This window comes from Martes martes, assembly GCF_963455335.1.
Source record: "Martes martes genome assembly, chromosome: 4".
Classification (NCBI taxonomy): domain Eukaryota; kingdom Metazoa; phylum Chordata; class Mammalia; order Carnivora; family Mustelidae; genus Martes; species Martes martes.
The window spans coordinates 140,145,761-140,165,155 of record NC_137891.1 but is presented as its reverse complement, the minus strand read 5'-3'; the positions used below and the strand labels follow the sequence as shown (position 1 = coordinate 140,165,155).

General features: G+C 43.7%; 1 protein-coding gene across 4 annotated transcripts in view; it reads left to right on the top strand.

The window, feature by feature from the left end:
- Positions 1–19,395, top strand: part of PGM1 (phosphoglucomutase 1) — a 61,860-nt gene that overhangs the window by 30,696 nt on the left and 11,769 nt on the right. For all 4 annotated transcript variants that reach the window (XM_080802628.1, XM_080802627.1, XM_080802630.1 and 1 more), the window contains 6 exons: positions 2,035–2,197; positions 2,541–2,687; positions 4,821–4,946; positions 7,306–7,496; positions 9,009–9,163; positions 11,935–12,050. In XM_080802628.1, coding sequence (XP_080658754.1) covers positions 2,035–2,197; positions 2,541–2,687; positions 4,821–4,946; positions 7,306–7,496; positions 9,009–9,163; positions 11,935–12,050 — 898 coding nt within the window. The remainder of the gene's footprint in view (positions 1–2,034; positions 2,198–2,540; positions 2,688–4,820; positions 4,947–7,305; positions 7,497–9,008; positions 9,164–11,934; positions 12,051–19,395) is intronic.

Genomic DNA, 19,395 nt, shown 5'->3' with positions numbered 1-19,395 from the left:
CTTCTTGGGCTGAAGAGGAAGAAGGAACCATGGACTTCCCTTGCTTCTGTCTTTTGACTTTCTTATTCTTACCCCCAGTATAATCCCCTCATTCTTGGACCTTTGCTCACTGGTTGACCATTGCAGATCTCACCCTAAAGAATGGTAGAATAGGGATGACTTGGGTGGTGCAGCTTAATATTCAGTCACCAGTCTCCCTCTCCATACCAAATACATATAAGATCTGAGTATAGGTCAGTATAACTGACGTGCAAGTATGTGCAAGTATAATTTCCAAATAACTCCCATCACTGCTCTGGCTGGTCAAATTACCATCTCTAATTAAGCCACTCCTATTGAAATTATGGAACTGCTCAACCATAGACTTTCGCTCTTATCAGAACCCAGAAACTGCCAGAAGGGTGAGAGGTTACCGTTCGCACTGTACTGAGTTAGCTATTAGTGGCCAGCTGTGGTTACTAATTTGCCACGTGACCTTGCCCTGTCATCTATCCCAGTGCCTCCTATACCATCTTTTCATAAACACTTTATTATTGCTTTTGGATGAATGCAAGAATGGATGAATGGGCAGCATCATAACTTTGGACCTCAGCTTCTTCGTCTACACAGCAGTCCTAGGAAGCAGTTATGAGAATGAATCGAACATGTCTTGGGTTTTGGAAAACACTCTATGGCTCGGTGATAATCATTAATGTTGATTTCACACTGCCTGCTGGTCCCTCTAGTTTACAGAGGAGCCTCGTTATACCGCCTACCCTGGTCATCACCACTTCCTGAGGGAGGCAAGGCAGAGCAAATGTATTGGTCTAATGAGCATTGTTCTGAGATGGACAAGTGAGAGCCAAGAGGTGACTGAAATGAACCAGCTGCATCCTGGGAGATGGTTGGCAGCCGAGGGGTTGATGATGAGGCAGGCAAGCTTTCGGTGACTTGTGGGGGGCAGAGGTAACAGTCCCAGAAAAACTTTCCCAGAGAATCATTTCTTCAAGCATGTTTATCTTGGGTGGGGCAGAAAGAAATAACAAATGGAAATGTTTAAAACATCCCTGTCCCTTTCTTCTCTCAGAAGGGAGAATGGAATGAGGGCACAAACTCTTCATTTTATAAATCTTTCGATGCAGTCATCAGGTCTTCTCCAAGTATGTTCAAGGAACTGATGGGACTTCTTCCTTCTTTTCCAATTTGGGTCACGGTGAAACAAACATAAATTATGTTTTAGTGAAGGAAGATTTAGGAGCTGTGCCGATAGCATCTATGAGAGATACGGGAAGGTAAGTTGAGAACACAGCAAAATACCACCTGGAGCCCTTTCCTGCCGGTAGTTCTGATTGGATTAACCAGTAATAAGCCCCAGCATCTTCTGCCTTAGGCCTAGCGGGCAACCAAGGTACACCCCGACATGGGTAGGTCTGTCCTGCTCGGAGGGGACCACCCAATCAGAATCCAGGCTTGACTGGAAAGATAAGTTTATGAGTCGCAGATTCTAAACTCTTCATATAAAGTTTGCCCTTTTCACTTTAAAAATTTTTTTAATTTGCAAAAAGCCTTCTCTTTGGGTAGAATTCCTTTAACTAGCTAAACTTATATCTTCTCCCGTCATTGTGGTTTGAAAGTATGATTGAACTGGATAAAAATGTGGGTTTTCTAATAACTTTTCAGTGGAAAATTATGAACCTGGTATGGAAAGACTGTGTTTCAAATACTCTTGTGTTTTCTTGCCAGAGCCTAAGCGCTTCCCCAGGCCACACACTACTTTAAAACTACAAAGTCCCAAAAAACTATCTGAAGGGATGGTTTTGTGAAGGAATGACTTTGTTCTGCAATGCTCATTCTACTTCAATAATAATATTATTCAACAGTAACATTCTACTTCATAATAAAATAATAATAACCTAAGCTGTAGGTGTTGATTAAAGAACACCTTTTCTGGTTCAGCACTATTTCTTTGTCCATCTGCCTGTTGTTTTGGTATTTCTGGGCAGTAGCTCTGGATTTATTGATATTAAGGTGCATGTTCTGGATTTCTTCTCTTAGATTGGTCGCTTGGTTATTGGGCAGAATGGAATCCTTTCCACCCCTGCCGTATCCTGCATCATTCGAAAGATCAAAGCCATTGGTGGGATCATTTTGACAGCCAGCCACAACCCAGGAGGACCCAATGGAGATTTTGGAATCAAATTTAATATTTCCAATGGAGGTGAGTTTGCTGTTATTTTGAGGGTAGCCAGTTTCTGTTCATTAGGGTAAACTAATAACCAAGGCGTTGGAAGGCCAGGGTTCTGGTTCTGATCCTTCGCAAGGGAATTCTTTGTTTCTTTTTGGTGACAATGGAATGATTCTCATTCTGCTGTACCCGAATATGAGAGGCTATGCACGAATGACCATTAACGTGATATTTTCTTTTAGGAAATTTTGGTACTTTGCTGCCTAAGTGATGGAATGGCACATGTGCTCATGAAGGGGAATGGATGAGCTCTGTGTTCTTTGCATTTTCATGTCAGTCCCACGAAATGACCCACAGTTTGCTGTCTGATTTCCAGGTCCTGCTCCAGAAGCAATAACGGATAAAATCTTCCAAATCAGCAAGACAGTTGAAGAATATGCAATTTGCCCTGACCTGAAAGTAGACCTTGGAGTTCTGGGAAAGCAGCAGTTTGACCTGGAAAACAAGTTCAAACCATTCACAGGCACGTTGACTCTCCTCCTCTCCTGCTCTCTCTAGTTCCAACTTGAACAGTTTGCCTTTCAAGGTTTTAAGACAATGAGTCTTCAGTTTTGGAAAGATCGTGGTCACTAACCTTTGCATGCCTTAATTAGCAGGTCTGGAATTGGGTCTGGGAATCCAGAGACCTGGGCTCTCGGGGCCCTGCCAGGAATCAGCCCTGTGACTTTGGATAAATCATTTCCAATTTTCTAGGCCTTGGAGGTGTAGCTCAGGGGTAGAGCATTTGACTGCAATTTTCTAGGCCTTGGCTTCCATGCCTATAAAATGAATAGCCTTGACTAGAAGACCTGTAGGATTACATTCAAAGCTAACTTTTATTGAGCTTTCATTATATGCCAAGCTCATAACATGCATTATCCCACTTTATTCTTACAGAGCCCTGTGAGGGCAGCACTATCTGTATTCAGTTTTTCCAGATGAGGAAACAAAGGTTGAGAGAGCTTACATGACAAGCTCAAGATCCCACAGTCAGTGAGTGGTAAACCAGATTTAGACTCAGGTGTGAATGATCCCAAAGCCTGGGCTTGGATTCTTTATTTTTCCTGCCCTGATATTTAGTAAAATCCAAGTCAGCCATTTTGGGGCTAAATCAAACTCCCCACACAGGCAGCTGTGGTAGATTTTGTGGTTGAATGCCAAGGTATTAGCAGTAATTGATGGAGTCGGTGTTTATAACATTGTTCATATTAGCACAAAAAGAATGAGATAGTAAGGCGACTTGCATTTTGGCTGTTCTAATGTGCACACTTTCCTCTGGATTGCAATTTGATGGAATGCATTTTTGTTGGAACCTACCCATCGAGAGTTCACGGTTTCATCCTAACAAAGATAACCTGGCACCTTGGCACATCTTGAAGATATGCTTAGGGTTTAGAAAACACCAGTAGAGAATTTCTTAAACTCTTAATGTTTCAAAAATGTTGAGAACCCTGCACATCCAACAAGAACAATACTAAGTTCTTTTATTTGTTTTATTTCTTTAGTGGTACATGTGAGAAGTGGTTTATTGAAACTTTTTTTCCCTGCTTTTTACCATTAAGTTCCACGGTAGTGGGCCTAGAAAAAGGAAAGGAAATTGGGCATTGCATTTCTTGTTACTTATGACATCAAAATATGCTTCTCATGGTGATAGGCAAAAAGTGAGTGTGGCCATGTAGCTGAATTTACAGTCAGGCAAACCTGTGTCAAAAATCCCATGTGTGGGGCACCTGGGTGGCTCAGTGGATTAAAGCTTCTGCCTTCAGCTCAGGTCATGATCCCAGAGTCCTGGGATCGAGCCCCGCATTGGGCTGTCTGCTCAGTGGGGAGCCTGCTTCCTTTCCTCTCTCTCTCCACCTGCCTCTCTGCCTACTTGTGATCTGTGAAATAAATAAATAAAAATCTTAAAAAAAAAACCAAACCCGTATGTGCCCCATCCCAGCTGTGTGGGCAAGTTACTTACCCTTTCAGGCTTGAAGCTTTCTTGTCTACAGAATAGGACTAAGAACATTTCCTGTCAGGAATATTGTTAGTATTGAATAAGAGATTGTGTAACAGCCCGGGCATACTGGAGGGGCTTGATAATTATCCTTTTAAAGTAGCTATTGTGGGGGCGCCCGGGTGGCTCAGTGGGCTAAAGCCTCTGCCTTCGGCTCAGGTTGGCTCGGGTCATGATCTCGGGGTCCTGGGATCGAGCCCTGAATCGGGCTCTCTGCTCAGCAGGGACCCTGCTTCCCCCTACTCCTCTCTGACTGCTTCTCTGCCTACTTGTGATCTGTCTGTCAAATGAATTAATAAAATCTTTAAAAAAAAAAAAAGTAGCTATTGTGGGTTTACAGCAATGTAATCATTTCAGAAGATAATATTTCTTTAAAAAAATTTTTTTGGAGGGGGTGGGAGGGGCAGAAGGAGAGAGAGAGAGAAAATCCTAAGCAGGCTTCATGCTCAGCTCAGCACAGAGCCTGACACACAGCTCGATCTCACGACCCTTGAGATCATGACCTGAGCCGAACTCAGGAGTCAGATGCTTAACCAGCTGAGCCACCCAGGTGCCCCGAGGGTAATATTTCTTAATGTGTTTAGTTCCCCCATCTTTTAACATTGCTTGTTCTCACAGTGGAAATTGTGGATTCCGTGGAAGCTTATGCTACCATGCTGAGGAACATCTTTGATTTCAATGCGCTGAAAGAACTGCTTTCTGGTCCAAACCGACTGAAGATCCGTATTGATGCCATGCATGGAGGTATGGAGCCATGTTTCTTCCCTTGCCTCCTCACACAGACAGCAAGCTGCTCTCTACCTTGGGTACCATGACACTTTAACAAGCCTTTTCTCAAGACTCTCCTCTTCACAATTTTTAAATAGTGAGTTTGCAACCATATCAGAGAGTTATTCACATAGATAAAGATCTAATTGTATACAGCCAAAAACAGTAGAGATATTCCTTGTGGCAAGGTAGTGCAAAGGTCAGAGTTTCCACATTAAGCAAATTTTTGTGTGTGCTTCCTCCCCCTCAGAAGATACCTTACATTCTTCCTAAATGCCCCCATCTATCCCAAGGGGGGGGGAGTCATTTGCTAGAAGAGGTGAACATGTTCCTGAGTCCCTTACCCCACTCAGCTGCCCCCACATGTGCCTTTTCTTAGAAGAGCAGAGCTTACAAGAGCAAGCTGAGGATTAAGTTCAGGAACAGCAGTTGGGTGTCTCTCCCTCTTCTTCCTCTGTGGGTGTATGGCCAGGTCAGCAGAGACAGCAGCCATCATCGTGGACTAGAACCATGAGGCTTTCTCACATGGAGAAATATGGGAATTCCTGAGCACGGACATTATTTATTTGTTTTGTAATAAATTTAGAATTTTAGATCTTTGAGCAGGAAAGAGTCTCCCTGGTTTTAGAGTCCAGCTGTGCGCCTTGGTGGGAAGACTTCTGTCTGGGATTGAACCTTTTTGATGTGCTGTTAGGGCCTCCTGTTACCCTGTGAAACCACAGTTAGAAAACCTTCTTCCGGTGGGCTGATACCTTCCATCCCTGAACCTCACCTTTGAGTCCTAAGTTGCCTCTGGAGTCCCACAGAATGTGTCTACTTCCTTAGTAAGATAATAGCCATTCTGTCATTTCAAACCATTCACTTGGTATGTATTGAGTACCTACTACATGTGTGTTTGGGGGTAGGCAGGGACGTGGGGAGATGGGATGGGTTGAAAACTACTAACAAAATGAGGGGTAGATAGAATTTCAAGTATTCTTTTTGGGGTATGGAAGAAGGCATAGCTTGACTAGCAGTATCAAAAGAGGTTTCCTGGAAGAAGTTGGCAACCCACTTAGTTTTTATGAAAGAAAGATCTAGGGTGGTCATTTCCAGCTGAGGCAATGGCTGGAGCAAAGCCACGAAGGCTTAAGAGATGTTATGTTAGGGAAATGAGGAGAATGGCTTAAGAATGGGCTTTATATGTTAATTAACTAGATTTTAAATAAAAACTAGAAATAAAAAAATAAAAAAGAATGGGTTTGTGTTGGGGTGTGGGGTAGAGGAAGCTGGTCATGAAGTACATTTTGTAATCCAGGTCTTTTAGGGGTTCCTCTAATGCCTCAGTCTCTATATCCTTCATAGCCCTGGCTGCCTTGACCTTATTCTGTGGTGTGTCCATAGCCTCCGTAATGTGACCCCTAACTGGAGAAGCATCTTCTACCCTCTTCCAACCTCTGTGGCCTACATTGGTGTCTGTACCTTCCTTGATGAAAACACATTCTCAGCATTTTAGAGATGAATGTTCTTGGTGGTTGTACAAAAGGTCACCGTAAAAGTATGTGACTGGTTTTTCCTCTTGCTGGTCGTTCTTATTTTTTGTTTGTTTCTATTTTTAACCAGTTTGTCTGATAACCGGATATAGTAGGATTAGGGCTCTGAATCCCAGCTTCCTCTCCCGCTCGATATGTAAATTTGGGCAAATGGCTTCATCTCAGACCAGTTTTCTGATCTATAAGGTAGAGGTGATAATCATAATGCAGATATTTATAACATAGGTGCTGGGTGCTGTCCTCAGGGCTTCCTGTCTATTAACTTGTTGAATCCTCACACCAGCCCTGTTAGGTAGCCACCATTATTATCCTCATTTTGCAGATAGGGTAGCTGGAGGCCTGGAGAAATGAAATAACTTTCCCACAGTTGTACAGCCCATGGTTAACCGTGCTGGGATTTGAACCCAGGCACTCTAATTCCAGAGTCCAAGCTTTTAAGCACTAAGCTCTACTATGTTGTGAGCTCTTTTTTTTTTTTTTTTTTTTTTTTGAAGGAGTGAGAAAATGGTTGTGAAGCCCCTGGCAAGGTGTGTAGTAGGGCCTTCATAGACACTAACTCCCCTGCCTTCCCCCATTTTCCTTCATCAACTAGCCCCACCTTTTCCAGTCAAACCCCTCATTATTCCTTTTGGCAAAACCTTCCGTCCCAGTCAGACTTACCTCTCCACTGGCCCCTGGACGTAGGCTTTATGTTCTCATTGTCCTTCCCGCCATTCTCCTTAGAATGCCTCCACCTCCTCCCCCGATCCTGACATGCTTTAACAAATCATAGTTTCTGATTCTTCGTTTCACATTTTACGTAGTCGTGGGACCATACGTGAAGAAGATCCTCTGCGAAGAACTGGGCGCCCCCGCCAACTCAGCGGTTAACTGTGTCCCTCTGGAGGACTTCGGAGGTCACCACCCTGACCCCAACCTCACCTACGCTGCTGACCTGGTGGAGACCATGAAAACAGGAGAGCACGACTTCGGGGCTGCCTTTGATGGAGATGGGGTGGGTATAAGGGCGTTTCCGTGAACTCTGATGCGGGCCAGGCCTGGTCCTACAAAGCAGGGAGAAGCAAGCTGCTTCCGTCAGGCCCTGTGGGCTTCATGAGTGAGTGACTATCGAGAAGTCCTCACTGCACATGGGGTCAGGGCTAAGTTATTAGAAGACCCTCTTGAATAGGAATGAGTCCTTGAAATGGGACCCATGTGTTTGGTTTTAGACATTGCTGTTGCCTAAGAGTGGCAGGGTGATCAGGGCTCAGTTACGGTATAACGGCTGGTGCTTCATGAGCTGGTCAGGTTCTAGAAATCCATGCTAGGTTTATTCAACCCTTTAAAAGATCTTGGCCTTGGGGCACCTGGGTGGCTCAGTGGGCTAAAGCCTCTGCCTTCAGCTCAGGTCATGATCCCAGGGTCCTGGGATCGAGCCCTGCATCGGGCTCTCTGCCCAGCAGGGAGCCTGCTTCCCATCTCTCTCTCTCTGCCTGCCTCTCTGCCTACTTGTGATTTCTGTCTGTCAAATACATAAATAAAATCTTAAAAAAAAAAAAAAAGATCTTGGCCTTATAATATACCCATTTGTCATTCGCATTAGCTGAATGATAAAACTATAATGAGAGAATTAACCTTTTATTCCTTCTCTACACTTAGTATCTTTAATAAACAGGCTGTTTTATTTACATTGGTGACTATATAACAGGGAAGAAATGTATTTTCGTTGGTACTGCTACTACTAGTTGGTACTACTAGTAAAACTACATGTTTTACTTAGAAGAAAATATATTTTTATTGCTCTTCTTCTTAAATTCAGCCAGAATCCATTATTTCCGAAAAAAACATAAAATTTCCCATATCAAAATTTTGGACAATTAAAAGGGTCCCTCAAGACATTATTTTGCAGCGCCCCTTTCTGAAGCAGGGCATGATGGGAGTTTTTTCCTCCATACACAGTGTTACTCGAGTACTCCCTTATACCAGGCACCAAGGAGGCGGTGAAGGTAGCAGTGTGTTTTGCTGGGCCCTGCATCAGATGGAGGGGCTGTGATTTAGGAGCCCTTTCTTGAAGAAATCGGCTTTATTCCTCGAAAGATGCCTGGTAGACCCACCAAACTATGTGAACAGTCATTGTTTCCTTTTCTTATGTCGATCTCTTCTCTCCTTTGGGAGAGAGGTGATTGATTCCAGAGTTTGGAAAAGGTCTGGGAAGTTCAAGTCAGCCGGCCTCTGGAGGAAGAGCAGAAATTCTGGTTCAGAAGGAGTTTGTGCTTGCACTTTAATTGAAAACAGTTTCTGTTTTCTGGCATGGGAGTGCCTTCGGTGTAGCGGTGTACTATGCAGAGCCATTAGAAACAAAGTCCAGTGCTTAGAACCCAGTATGAATAAAGATATTAGTTTTAAATTGGAGAATTTAAAATTTTATTACCCTCCCATGTAAGATAGTTTTTTGTTGTTGTTTGTTTGTTTGTTTGTTTAGCAGTTTGATTAACAGCTCTTCCTTTGAATCCCCCTTCTCCCAAAGGATCGAAACATGATTCTGGGCAAGCATGGGTTCTTTGTGAACCCTTCGGACTCCGTGGCTGTCATTGCTGCCAACATCTTCAGCATTCCGTATTTCCAGCAAACTGGAGTCCGAGGCTTTGCCCGCAGCATGCCCACCAGTGGGGCCCTGGACCGGTAGGTCTTCATTCCTGTGGCCCTCACCAGGCTCTTCTCTGTATCCAGAACACTCTTGCTCCCCCCTCAGCTTGGGCATCTGAGGCACAATGTGTGCTGTCTATTTAGTCAAACATTGAATAAATAGAATTAATAAATAATGTATTAATAAATTAATAAATTAATAGAATTAATATACAGTGTTTTATTAGTGTCAGGCCCACACCATATTGATTTGGCAATTCTGTGTATTAGTGCTCACCACAGTAAGTCGGGTCCCCACCGGTCCCCATACGATGTTATTGCAGTATTACTGACTGTGGTCCCTATGCTGTGCTCTGCATTTCTAAGACTTGTATCTCTTAATCCCTGTCACCTGTTTCAACATTCCCCACCCACCTCCCCTCTGGCAACCGCCAGTTTGTTCTCTGTATGTAAGAGTCTGTTTGTTTGTTTGTTTGTTTTGTTTTTTCTATTCCACATATAAGTGTTTATGAGGGAAGGGGTGGGGTTTTTTCTGGATTAGATGTCTCCTCTCTGTGCTTCCTCTCGACCCTGTGCTTCTTTCATTCCAGCACTTACCACACTGTTTCCATAGCTTGTTTGCTTCCCTGTCTGCCCTGCTACAATGTAAACTTTTACAGAGAAAAGACTGTCTTATTCACTAAAGTGTATGCCGTGGTGTGCCTGGCACACAGTAGACACACACACACACCCTTTTTAAAAAAGAACAGTTGAGTGTTACTGAAGAAATGAGTGGATGGCAGCCCCACTGTACTGAAGACATCACTTTGGAGAACCACCCCCCTCCTTTAGCAGGTGTGCACAGAGTTTGAATGAAAGAGCAGTTCGAAGGAGGGTCAGTATGTCAGAGAACTTCTGAAGAAGCATTCCACGTCCATCCCTCCCTGGGTGCCCGTCCATACACAAACACAGTAAATGTTCATTTCTCCAAAATCCAAATAAACAGAAAGCTCAAATAGTTAAGGAAAATTATATTCAGTTTTTATGAGAAAGGACCCAGTGATAACAAACACTTGGTATCTCAGATTTGCTTATTTATTTATTTATTATATAACCCCTCATTTACAAAGGCTTTAAGGTGGTTTGTGAGACCACATCTAAAACAATTACAAAATACAACTAATACATAGTAAATGAGGACCAAGGAGAATGCTAATTAGAACATATTAGGTGCCCAGTAAATGTTTGGTGAATGAATGGATAAGGAATGAGTGAATGACTAAAAGGTCAAGGTCAGAGAAGAAAGCAGAATGGATATATCTAGGTTCTTCTAGGAATAACTGGTATTTGTTGAGCATTGCCTTGTGCTAGACATGAAGCACTTTATGTTTTAAGTCATTTAATTCTCAAGCCAACCTTATGAGGTCAATGCTATCTATAACTCCACTTTAGAGGTGGGAAAACAAAAGGCCAAAGAAGTTAAGTAACTTGCCCAAGGTCACCCAGCTAGTAAATGGCTGAGTCAGAATTTGAACCCAGAACCTTTGATCCTAATTGGCCCAACTGGGCGGTGCAGTAGTTTCCTACTGTGGGGGAGAGGAGGAATATGTGTTAACACAGTCAATGCTAACTTCCCTTCTGCTAAGAAGAAGTTGAAGATAATATTCATAGAGTGGTTCATAGTCTTAATTGATCATCACAGCAATCCTCATCCTAAAGAGGACCCCAAAGGTCAGAGAGGCTAGTCATCTTGTTGAAGACTCCACAGCTAAGTCAAAGCGAGAATTAGAACCCTGTGCTTCTGGGTCCACACCCTACAGCTGAAGCTGTGAGCTGGTTTCGGCCAAGCTGTTGTAATTAGACCTAGCAGACCCGGAAATAACTTCCGTGTCATCCAAGAGCAGTTTAATTCTAGTTTTTGGAAAAATTGATAATGCACATATAGAATCACAATGGAAATAACTCATTACCCAGGTAAAAGTTTATTGTCCTTTCAGCTTTCAAGCTTAGATTTAATTTTCTTCAAATGTTAGAATCTAAACGTGACATTGCTTTGCTAGCAATAAGGTCAGCTTTCTGGAAGGCAGAACTTTAAAAACAATGAATGAAATGTAGATTCATCTTCCTTTTCAGAGGGAAAGGGATCTTTAAAAAAAAAAAAAAAAGCCCTGTAAGGTTCTAAATAGTCTACAGATATATAGGAAGAAGTAGAAGATGTGTTGGAGAGGATAGGGGACCAAGGAGCAGTGTGGGGGAGTTGGTACAAATGGGAGACCCACAGGACACTGTCCTTTCTGGGCTTCTGGTGAAATGAAAAGAGCATTGACCAGGCAGCTAGATAGCAGGCTGTTGCTCATCCTGGCTCTGCGGACCTTAGGCTAGTCACCTACCGTCCTAGACAGTAAAATGGTGCCCTCCTAGACCCAGTATTCTATGAGTCTGTGGCGTGAAGTGCATCAAAACATCCTTCCTTTGTTCTTTATGGAATGCTGATAGCTGCAGACTTGTGTCCCAAACACGTTGGGTGGAAATAGCCTCAAAAACAGTCCTTGCACATTTTGCTACTGTCGCTCCTTCTAAGATACTAACCTCAGTGACCTGAATTAATTATTCCTTCTTCCTCTTTTACCCCCTCCTCCGACTCCACGTATAATAGCCCATTGTGCACAAGTTTTCGCCTACGATTTTCCACCCATCTTAGAATTATGTGTACCTCCAAGCCATGCTAAATGGGACCCTTGATTACAATAACGGTTGCCAGTTCCCCCCCTCATGTGGCTAAGCTAACAGTCCTGCTGTGATGTAACTTTGATTTCATGCCTTTGAAGGGTGGCTAATGCTACAAAGATCGCTTTGTATGAGACCCCAACGGGCTGGAAGTTTTTCGGGAATTTGATGGATGCGAGCAAACTGTCCCTCTGTGGGGAGGAGAGCTTCGGGACTGGTGAGTGCATGGCCCTGTGCTACCGTGCCCTTTCCTGTAAACACGACTCGCGGGGACGCTCTGACTGCTAAGGCAGGACCGAAATAGCACTGGTGGCTGATGTGTCCTAAATCAAAATGCAGTCTATTTATAACAACCCTGGTGAAGTGTACACATTTTGAAAAGCCGTGAGCGTGCTTAGCCGAGGAGGGCTAATTTTACTTCCAGAGGATCAGATCCACCGAGACAGGAAGTTTGGGGGGCCCCCTCGGCGGCATCGTCCCTGAGCCCGTAGAGATTAAACAGTGATAAACATGTGTTTCTTCCCTCCGTGGCCAAGGAAACTTTTATAAATGTTTTCCTTTCTGGGGAAGAAATATGGTGGAACGAGTCAGTTTTTCGTTTTTATTTAAAAGAAGGTTGCCTCACAGCATTAAATCTTTCTCTTGAACCGGCCCAAGTTTGCTGTAGCAACAAGTTATGATTCATTAAGGTTAAATGGAAGGAGGCCCTTAGGGTGGATGGAAGTTGCTAGGTGATCAGGAGATGAGAACCATGTCCTTGTCCGTGAGGAGGTCTGCAAAAAATGGTTAGCGTGATGAGGGAGGGGAACATGGCAGGCTGGGGGACCTTTCAGGACCCTTAGGCCCTACACTCTGTGCTCTCCCTCCTCCTCTCTGCCTGTCCAAATGCTGACCAGAAGTCCTACTTCCATGACCTTCCCTACTGCCTCATCCTACCCATGTCAGTTTCTCACCTTTCTAACCCTCCATTCAGGCATGTGGCCCTTATCCATGTGTTGGTCTCCAGCCAGGTTACAAGGTACATCACTGGCTGTATTTCTTCTCCTCTTAGTCTTTTTACCCAATATTTTGAAATAAAAGTACTGATCTTGGGCCTTTAGTACCAAAGCAAAGCAAAGATCAAAATCTAGCCTTCTGTAAGCCTTGCAACTGAGTTGTAATTCATCCCAGGTTAAATACTGATTTGAAGACCAGGTTGAATACTGATTTTATTTCATTTCCTTCAAGTCCTGGGGTAGGGTGGGTAGAACGAGCTGGTAAATTTAAGACACCTATATACAAGGCTCTAAGAAATGTAATGTCCTAGAAGGAGTGGTAATGCTCCTTGGTAATGAATTGACTTGATAGAATTGGAGGATGTAAGAAAGATGGATGAGTCTTGGGACAGAACAGTGTCCACAAAGAAGACTCGATGGTTTCCCAGCATTCTGTCTTTGGTCAGAGAATACAAGGCCACTGCTTAGCCTTATGCTACTTTGTAAAATACGGATGATGCCATGTTACTGCGTAGGATACCAGATGAATGCACATGAACCTGTGAGGTGGTCGTATTCCATGAAATACCATCCCCCCCAATGTTATTAAGTGCAGACTTGCTTTCAAGCATTCTTTTTTATGGACGAAGCTGTCTTTGAAGGCAGGGACCATGTCTTAATCTTTGGTTTCCTAACCCCCTGCACCTGTATCAGTGCTGAACAGAGTGAAAGGGAGAAAAGCTTAGAACAAGGTTTCCCAGGGTGTTTGGGTGTGTGGAAGGATATGAATTCCAGGAAAGGGTTCTGAATTCAACAGAGATCGGAAAACTTGAAACACAGCTTTCTGTCTTGGATATTCATAATGATAGTAGCATTCAAAGATTCCAAAACATTCTACTGTAAGGGATCTTGTTTGTACAGTTTTACCCAAACAGTTAGCTGCATCTCTGTGTGTGTGTGTGTGTGTGTGTGTGTGTGTGTGTGTGTTATATCTAGTGACATATTGCCCCAGAGATCCATGTGGGAAGCATTGGGTAAGGTGGATGCCAAGCCTGGAGCCATTAGGAGTCCCTGAGTGGACAGGCTGGGAACACACCTGGAGAGATAGCACAAGGGGCTCCTCTCACGTGACAGGGCTTGACCTACTGGAAAGCAGCTTGCAGGTCCTCTCCTGTCCAGGCTACCCATCCTTAGTCCTCCTGCTCATTCCTCGTTGTTTGTATACCCAGCACTAGCTTCTCGATGCTTCCAAGTTCTCCAGTGCCTCTCCTAGATCAGGTCCAGAACTGAGCCCAAATCCGTGTGTGATCTAAGAAGTAAAGACTAGAGTGGGAGGATTATTTCTAGAGAACCGGGCCCTGTGCTTATTTGGAAATAACTTTCACTTATATTAGCTTTCAGGGCATTTTGTAATACTGCTTAGCCCATATAATGTGGCTAATGAAGTCCCTTTAAGTTTTTACTCAGGAGAATTTGCCAAGAAAATTTGTCATTCATGTTACATTTGAGGGATTGATTTCTTTGAACCCAGACATTAGACTTTAAATTATTTCTTGTTAACGTTTGTTCCTCTTTATTAACCCATTCAAATACTGAGGGCCAACCGTGATTTTATCTTCCCTTTGATATCTCTTTTATCCAAAGAGAGAATGCATCATGAAAATAATCCACAAACTCTCTTTCTCTTTGAAAAAAAGAAAATTTTGAACAAATGGTTCAAAAACAACGCTGCATAGCTATGAGCCTCTACTGCTGTGAATGAGTAGCAGCTGAAGTCATTTAACTGAACTTCTGATCTCCTTGTTTATAGAGGAGTTAATTTCCACCTTCTAGTCCCTTGCTGGTGAGTGCTTCCCGCAGTTTCTTTACAGAGTTTCTCAGGGCGGACACTAGTGACTAAACAAGCTTTGTGGTATTTCAGTTCCGTAGTTTCATTGAGTACAGTGTCCTTTATTTCTGTATTTTTCCAGATGAGAGCAGGAGCATTTTCTCGGGAAAGCCTCCCTAACCTTCCACTGTGGGTCCATTCCCCTACCTATTGGCTCTCATGGCACACACACTTCTCCTTTGTTGCATATATTACAGCTGTGATTTAAAAATTACTTAACGATTACTTGATTAACATCTAGTTAATCTAGCCAGTGCTCCACTAGACTGTGTTATGTGAAGACAGGAATCACAGCTGTCTTACTCTCCATCATATCCCCAGAGCTGCCTATAAAGGCCAGCGTGGAATAAACTTGCTGAATAAATGAGTGAGTGACCACAGTATTCACATGACACCCTCCAGTTAGACAAACAAAATCCTGGTGTTGGAAATGAAAAGACTTTCAAAGTCACTTGGTGTGATTTCCTGTGTGTTGTTGGAATCAGAGTTGGCAGGCAGTGCTGTTGGACTTAAACATCCACCTCAGTGGAGAATCCTTACCTTACCTCTTGTGGGGACTCACCCATTCCCACTCCGTAGTCCAGAGTCGGGAACCTAAGGTGTTCGTGAGAACAGATGAGCTTTTATAAAGGAAGAGAAGTTGACTTGCAAAGAGGTGCGAAGGAGTCAGGCTTCAGAAGAACCGGCTCACCAAACAAACCACTAGCATTTCAGAGCACAAACCATAATATTACTCATGTTCCCAAGCATACATTAGTCTGTCCATGATGCAGGGACAGCCATGGCCTCTCAGGATCATCATAGCCACAAAGACTGGGACACTTCCTCACGCATCAGCATTACAAATGTCGGGGTAAAGGGACTCAGAAATGGGCACCAGAACGAGACAGGCGGAACCTATTATTTTTGGCTGATCTCACGGTGCAGAGTTATTGTTCCCCCCTAACTGTGGATGATGATATCCATGTTTACACACAATGGCAGAGGGCAGAAGTGGTGTTCTGTCCCATCTTGAATTTGTTGGGAAATTGGGAAGGAAATAGAACGTGAAGTTGCAGATAGAATAGAATGTCACTGCTTTTGAAACTTCCCCAGGAAAATGGGGGGCTGGGGAAAGGGATAGGAGACCGTTGAGGATGAACCTGGTGTGTAGAAATATGCCAGTAAATTATGATCTGGCCAGGTCTAGAGGTTAGTAAAAGTTTTTCCTGCTTCATCTTTAAAAGGTTTTAGCAATGATGCATGCTATAGGAGTGATGATTTGAAGAAGTTCAGCATTGATGCTTTGCACATTTCTCTTAATTTTAATTTCTTAGGAAAAGTTTTTTATGTTTGTACGTCTTTGCATTGACTCGTTCCTCAAATGTTTATTGAACTTTAACCGCATCCCAGTTACTGAGGAGGCTCTGGGGGCAGATGGGTATGGTCTCGTGCAGGGCTCTGTAGAATCCACATTTGGGGCAAGAAGTCATCAGACCCCGGCCAGGTAATTCAAGTATGCAGAGTGATCGATGGTGATATGCAGGGGCCCTGGGAGCTTTACTGGCAGGGCACCTAACCTGGTTCTGTGGTGTCGGGGATCCTATTTTCTGTCTGGTTCTCTGCACATTCTGATTTGCACAGCTTTTGAGTGTATTTTCCTGTAGGTGAGGTCCCCATGGGAAAGTTAGAACAACCCGTCTCTGGAGATTTCCCAGACAGAATACCGCACTAAAACTAGGCTGAGAACCTAATTATAACTAACTCAGTTAAACTATTACCTGCATGTCTGTCTCCCTCCCCTGTATGTCTGTGCTGATCTGTGAGGGCAAGTAACATGTCTTATACATCTTGGTATTTTCTCATGAACTTGGAACATGGTGGTCACTGATTCATAGTTGTTGAGCACATGATGGGGTTTGCGTTATGACGCGGCTCCTGCCCGTCAGACACTTAGTATGTTCCTCCAAGGACCCAGTTCCGGGGTAGTCACAAGGCAATATGGGGTTCATTGCTAAAGGGAAAGTCTGGTGGTGGCTGGCGAAGAGGCCCTGAAGGCTGGAGTGATCTGGAAAAGGCTTCCTGAGGAGCTTGCCTCTCGTTTCAGAGTAAATTCATTTGTGCCATAAATGCCAAAGAGGATAAGACTGCAGACAGAGCAGGTCTGCTGGACCTGCCAGCCAGTCAGCTGGGGTCTGACCACTCCTGGGGAAAACCCTTATTGATGTTTGATATGCAGGCATCAGCCCAGGATACGCCTCAGAGTCGAGGTGGGGGAAGAACAGACAGGTAGGATAGAGTAGGGATGAGCATGGAGGGCAATAAGAAAGCCATCCTGGGTTGGGGTGAAGTGGAAAGTAATTGCAGGAGATGTTAGCCAGGCTAATAGGTAATATATGGAGTAGACATTTTCAGGCAGAAGGAATAGTGCGTTTAGAAGACCAAAAGGGAGGGGTGCCTGGGTGGCTCAGTGGGTTAAAGCCTCTGCCTTTAGCTCAGGTCATGATCTCAGAGTCCTGGGATCGAGCCCCACGTCGGGCTCTCTGCTCAGTGGAGAGCCTGCTTCCCCCTCTCTCTCTGCCTGCTTATGATCTTTCTCTATCAAATAAATAAATAAAGTCTTTAAAAAAAAAAAAAAAAAGACCAAAAGGGAGGGATGCCTGGGTGGTACAGTTGGTTTGAGCATTTGACTCTTGGTTTTGGCGCAGGTCTGATCTCGGGGTCATGGGATCAAGCCCCAGGTTGGGCTCCACACTCAGCACAGAGTCTGCTTGTGTTTCTCTCACTCCCTCACCCTCTACCTCTTCCCCTGTTCCCCCTCTCTTAAATGGGTAAAATAAATCTTAAAAAAAAGAAGACGACGACGACCAAAAGGGAGCTAAAGATGGGCAGAGAGAGAAAGAGAGAGAGACGTGACAGCCAGATGCAAGTGTTTTCAGACAACTCCGTGCAGCTCTTCTTCAGTAGCCACTGCCCCATCCTCAGACCTGTCACCTGGTAGAGGCAGGCGCCCGGCACTCCCAAGATGCCCAGACTGGTAAATGGAAACTAATCCCCAGACTGTTAGCTTTTGGCTCCTTCAGCAAGGGTTGACATTTTTCTTGGCTGAGGCCTGGAATATGCCCTGACCGAGCTGAGTGTATACTTACCACAAGGTGCTGATTAGGCCGAAGTAAAGTGACAGGTGTTTGAAGATGCTGAAGGGGCAGAATTCCCAGGCACTCAGTTAGTCCCTGAGCTGGACCGAGTATGAAGAGACCCCGTGCAAAGCCCACCACTGCCTTTGTGTTAGCTAGGACTAGGGGTGCCTGCTGGCGGTGTTTCCCTTTCCTCACAATTACGGGAGCCTGGCTTCTTTTCCCTTTTTTAAATTAAAAGAAATGATAGCAGTAATTCACATTCATAATGGGAAAATTAGATGAGGAAGAAGAGGAAAACACTGTAATGCCACTGCCCGGAGAAAAGAATGTACTAGGTTATATTACATTTTTATCACCAATGTGTACAGTTAAGAGCCATTATTTTTGAAAGCTTAATAAGGTAGTGGAAAGCACTCATTTCCCCCCCAAAATTTCTTATTTTTCCCTTATCCATAATGGTAATTTGCATTTATATAGTACTTAGCAGTTAATAAATATTTCTACCCTCTATCACAGTAAAGTCTTACAGTTGTGTGAGAAGGGTAACATTATTCCCATTTTACAGTCAAGGAAACTGAGGCTGGAAAAGTTAAGCTAGAAAATAACAAGAGTTTTAGATTCTGGTTTCATGACTCTTTTTTTTTTTTAAGATTTTATTTATTTATTTGACAGAGACAGAGAGAGCGAGCTAGCAAGCGAGCACAAGCAGGGGGAGCAGCAGAGGGAGAAGAAGAAGCAGGCTCTCTGCTGAGCAGGGATACTGATGCAGGACTCCATCCCAGGACCCCGGGATCATGACCTGAGCTGAAGGCAGACGCTTAATGGCTGAGCCACCCAGGTGCCCCGAGGTTTCATGACTCTTAAATACAAGCAACTTCCAGTGAAACACAACTGCCATGACTACAATAGCAGCATCTTTAAAAACACACACACATACGCCATTGCCTTTTTTTTTTTTTTTTTTTACTTGTAACTTGTCCTCATTCATCAAAATCCTAAAGAAAATGAAATGTACCCAGACTTTTGGGGCACCTGGGTGGCTCAGTCGGTTGAGCATGACTCTTGATTTCAGCTCAGGTCATGATCTCAGGGTCCTGGGATCAAGCCCCATGTTGGGCTCCACACTCAGCAGGAAGTCTGCTTGAGATTCGCTCTGCTCCCCCACTTGTTCTAGCTGTTGCTCTCTCTCTAAAATAAAAGACGTAAATCCTAAAAAAAAAAAAAAAAAAAGGAAAAGAAATGTACCCAGACTTTCTGAGTATTAGAGTTACCTAGAGTTTTGATTACATGATGGTGGTTAGTGAGAGTAGTAAGAAGTTCCAGAGACTAGGGATCTTGCAAATGGAATAGAATATTTTATCTATGTTATCCAAGACAGATATTTGGTTGATGGTATTAGATGTGTGATTCAGTTATCTCTGAGTAACTCCGTCAGAATTGGTTAAGATCTTTAGATTTCATTTTATTTTCTGCATAAAAGAAAAAGCAGAATTCTTTACTTAGGGCAGGAAAAACACAAAGGGACACTGCCCCTTATGCTTTCAGTCTAGCCTAAAGAAATAAATAAATACAAAATAAGAA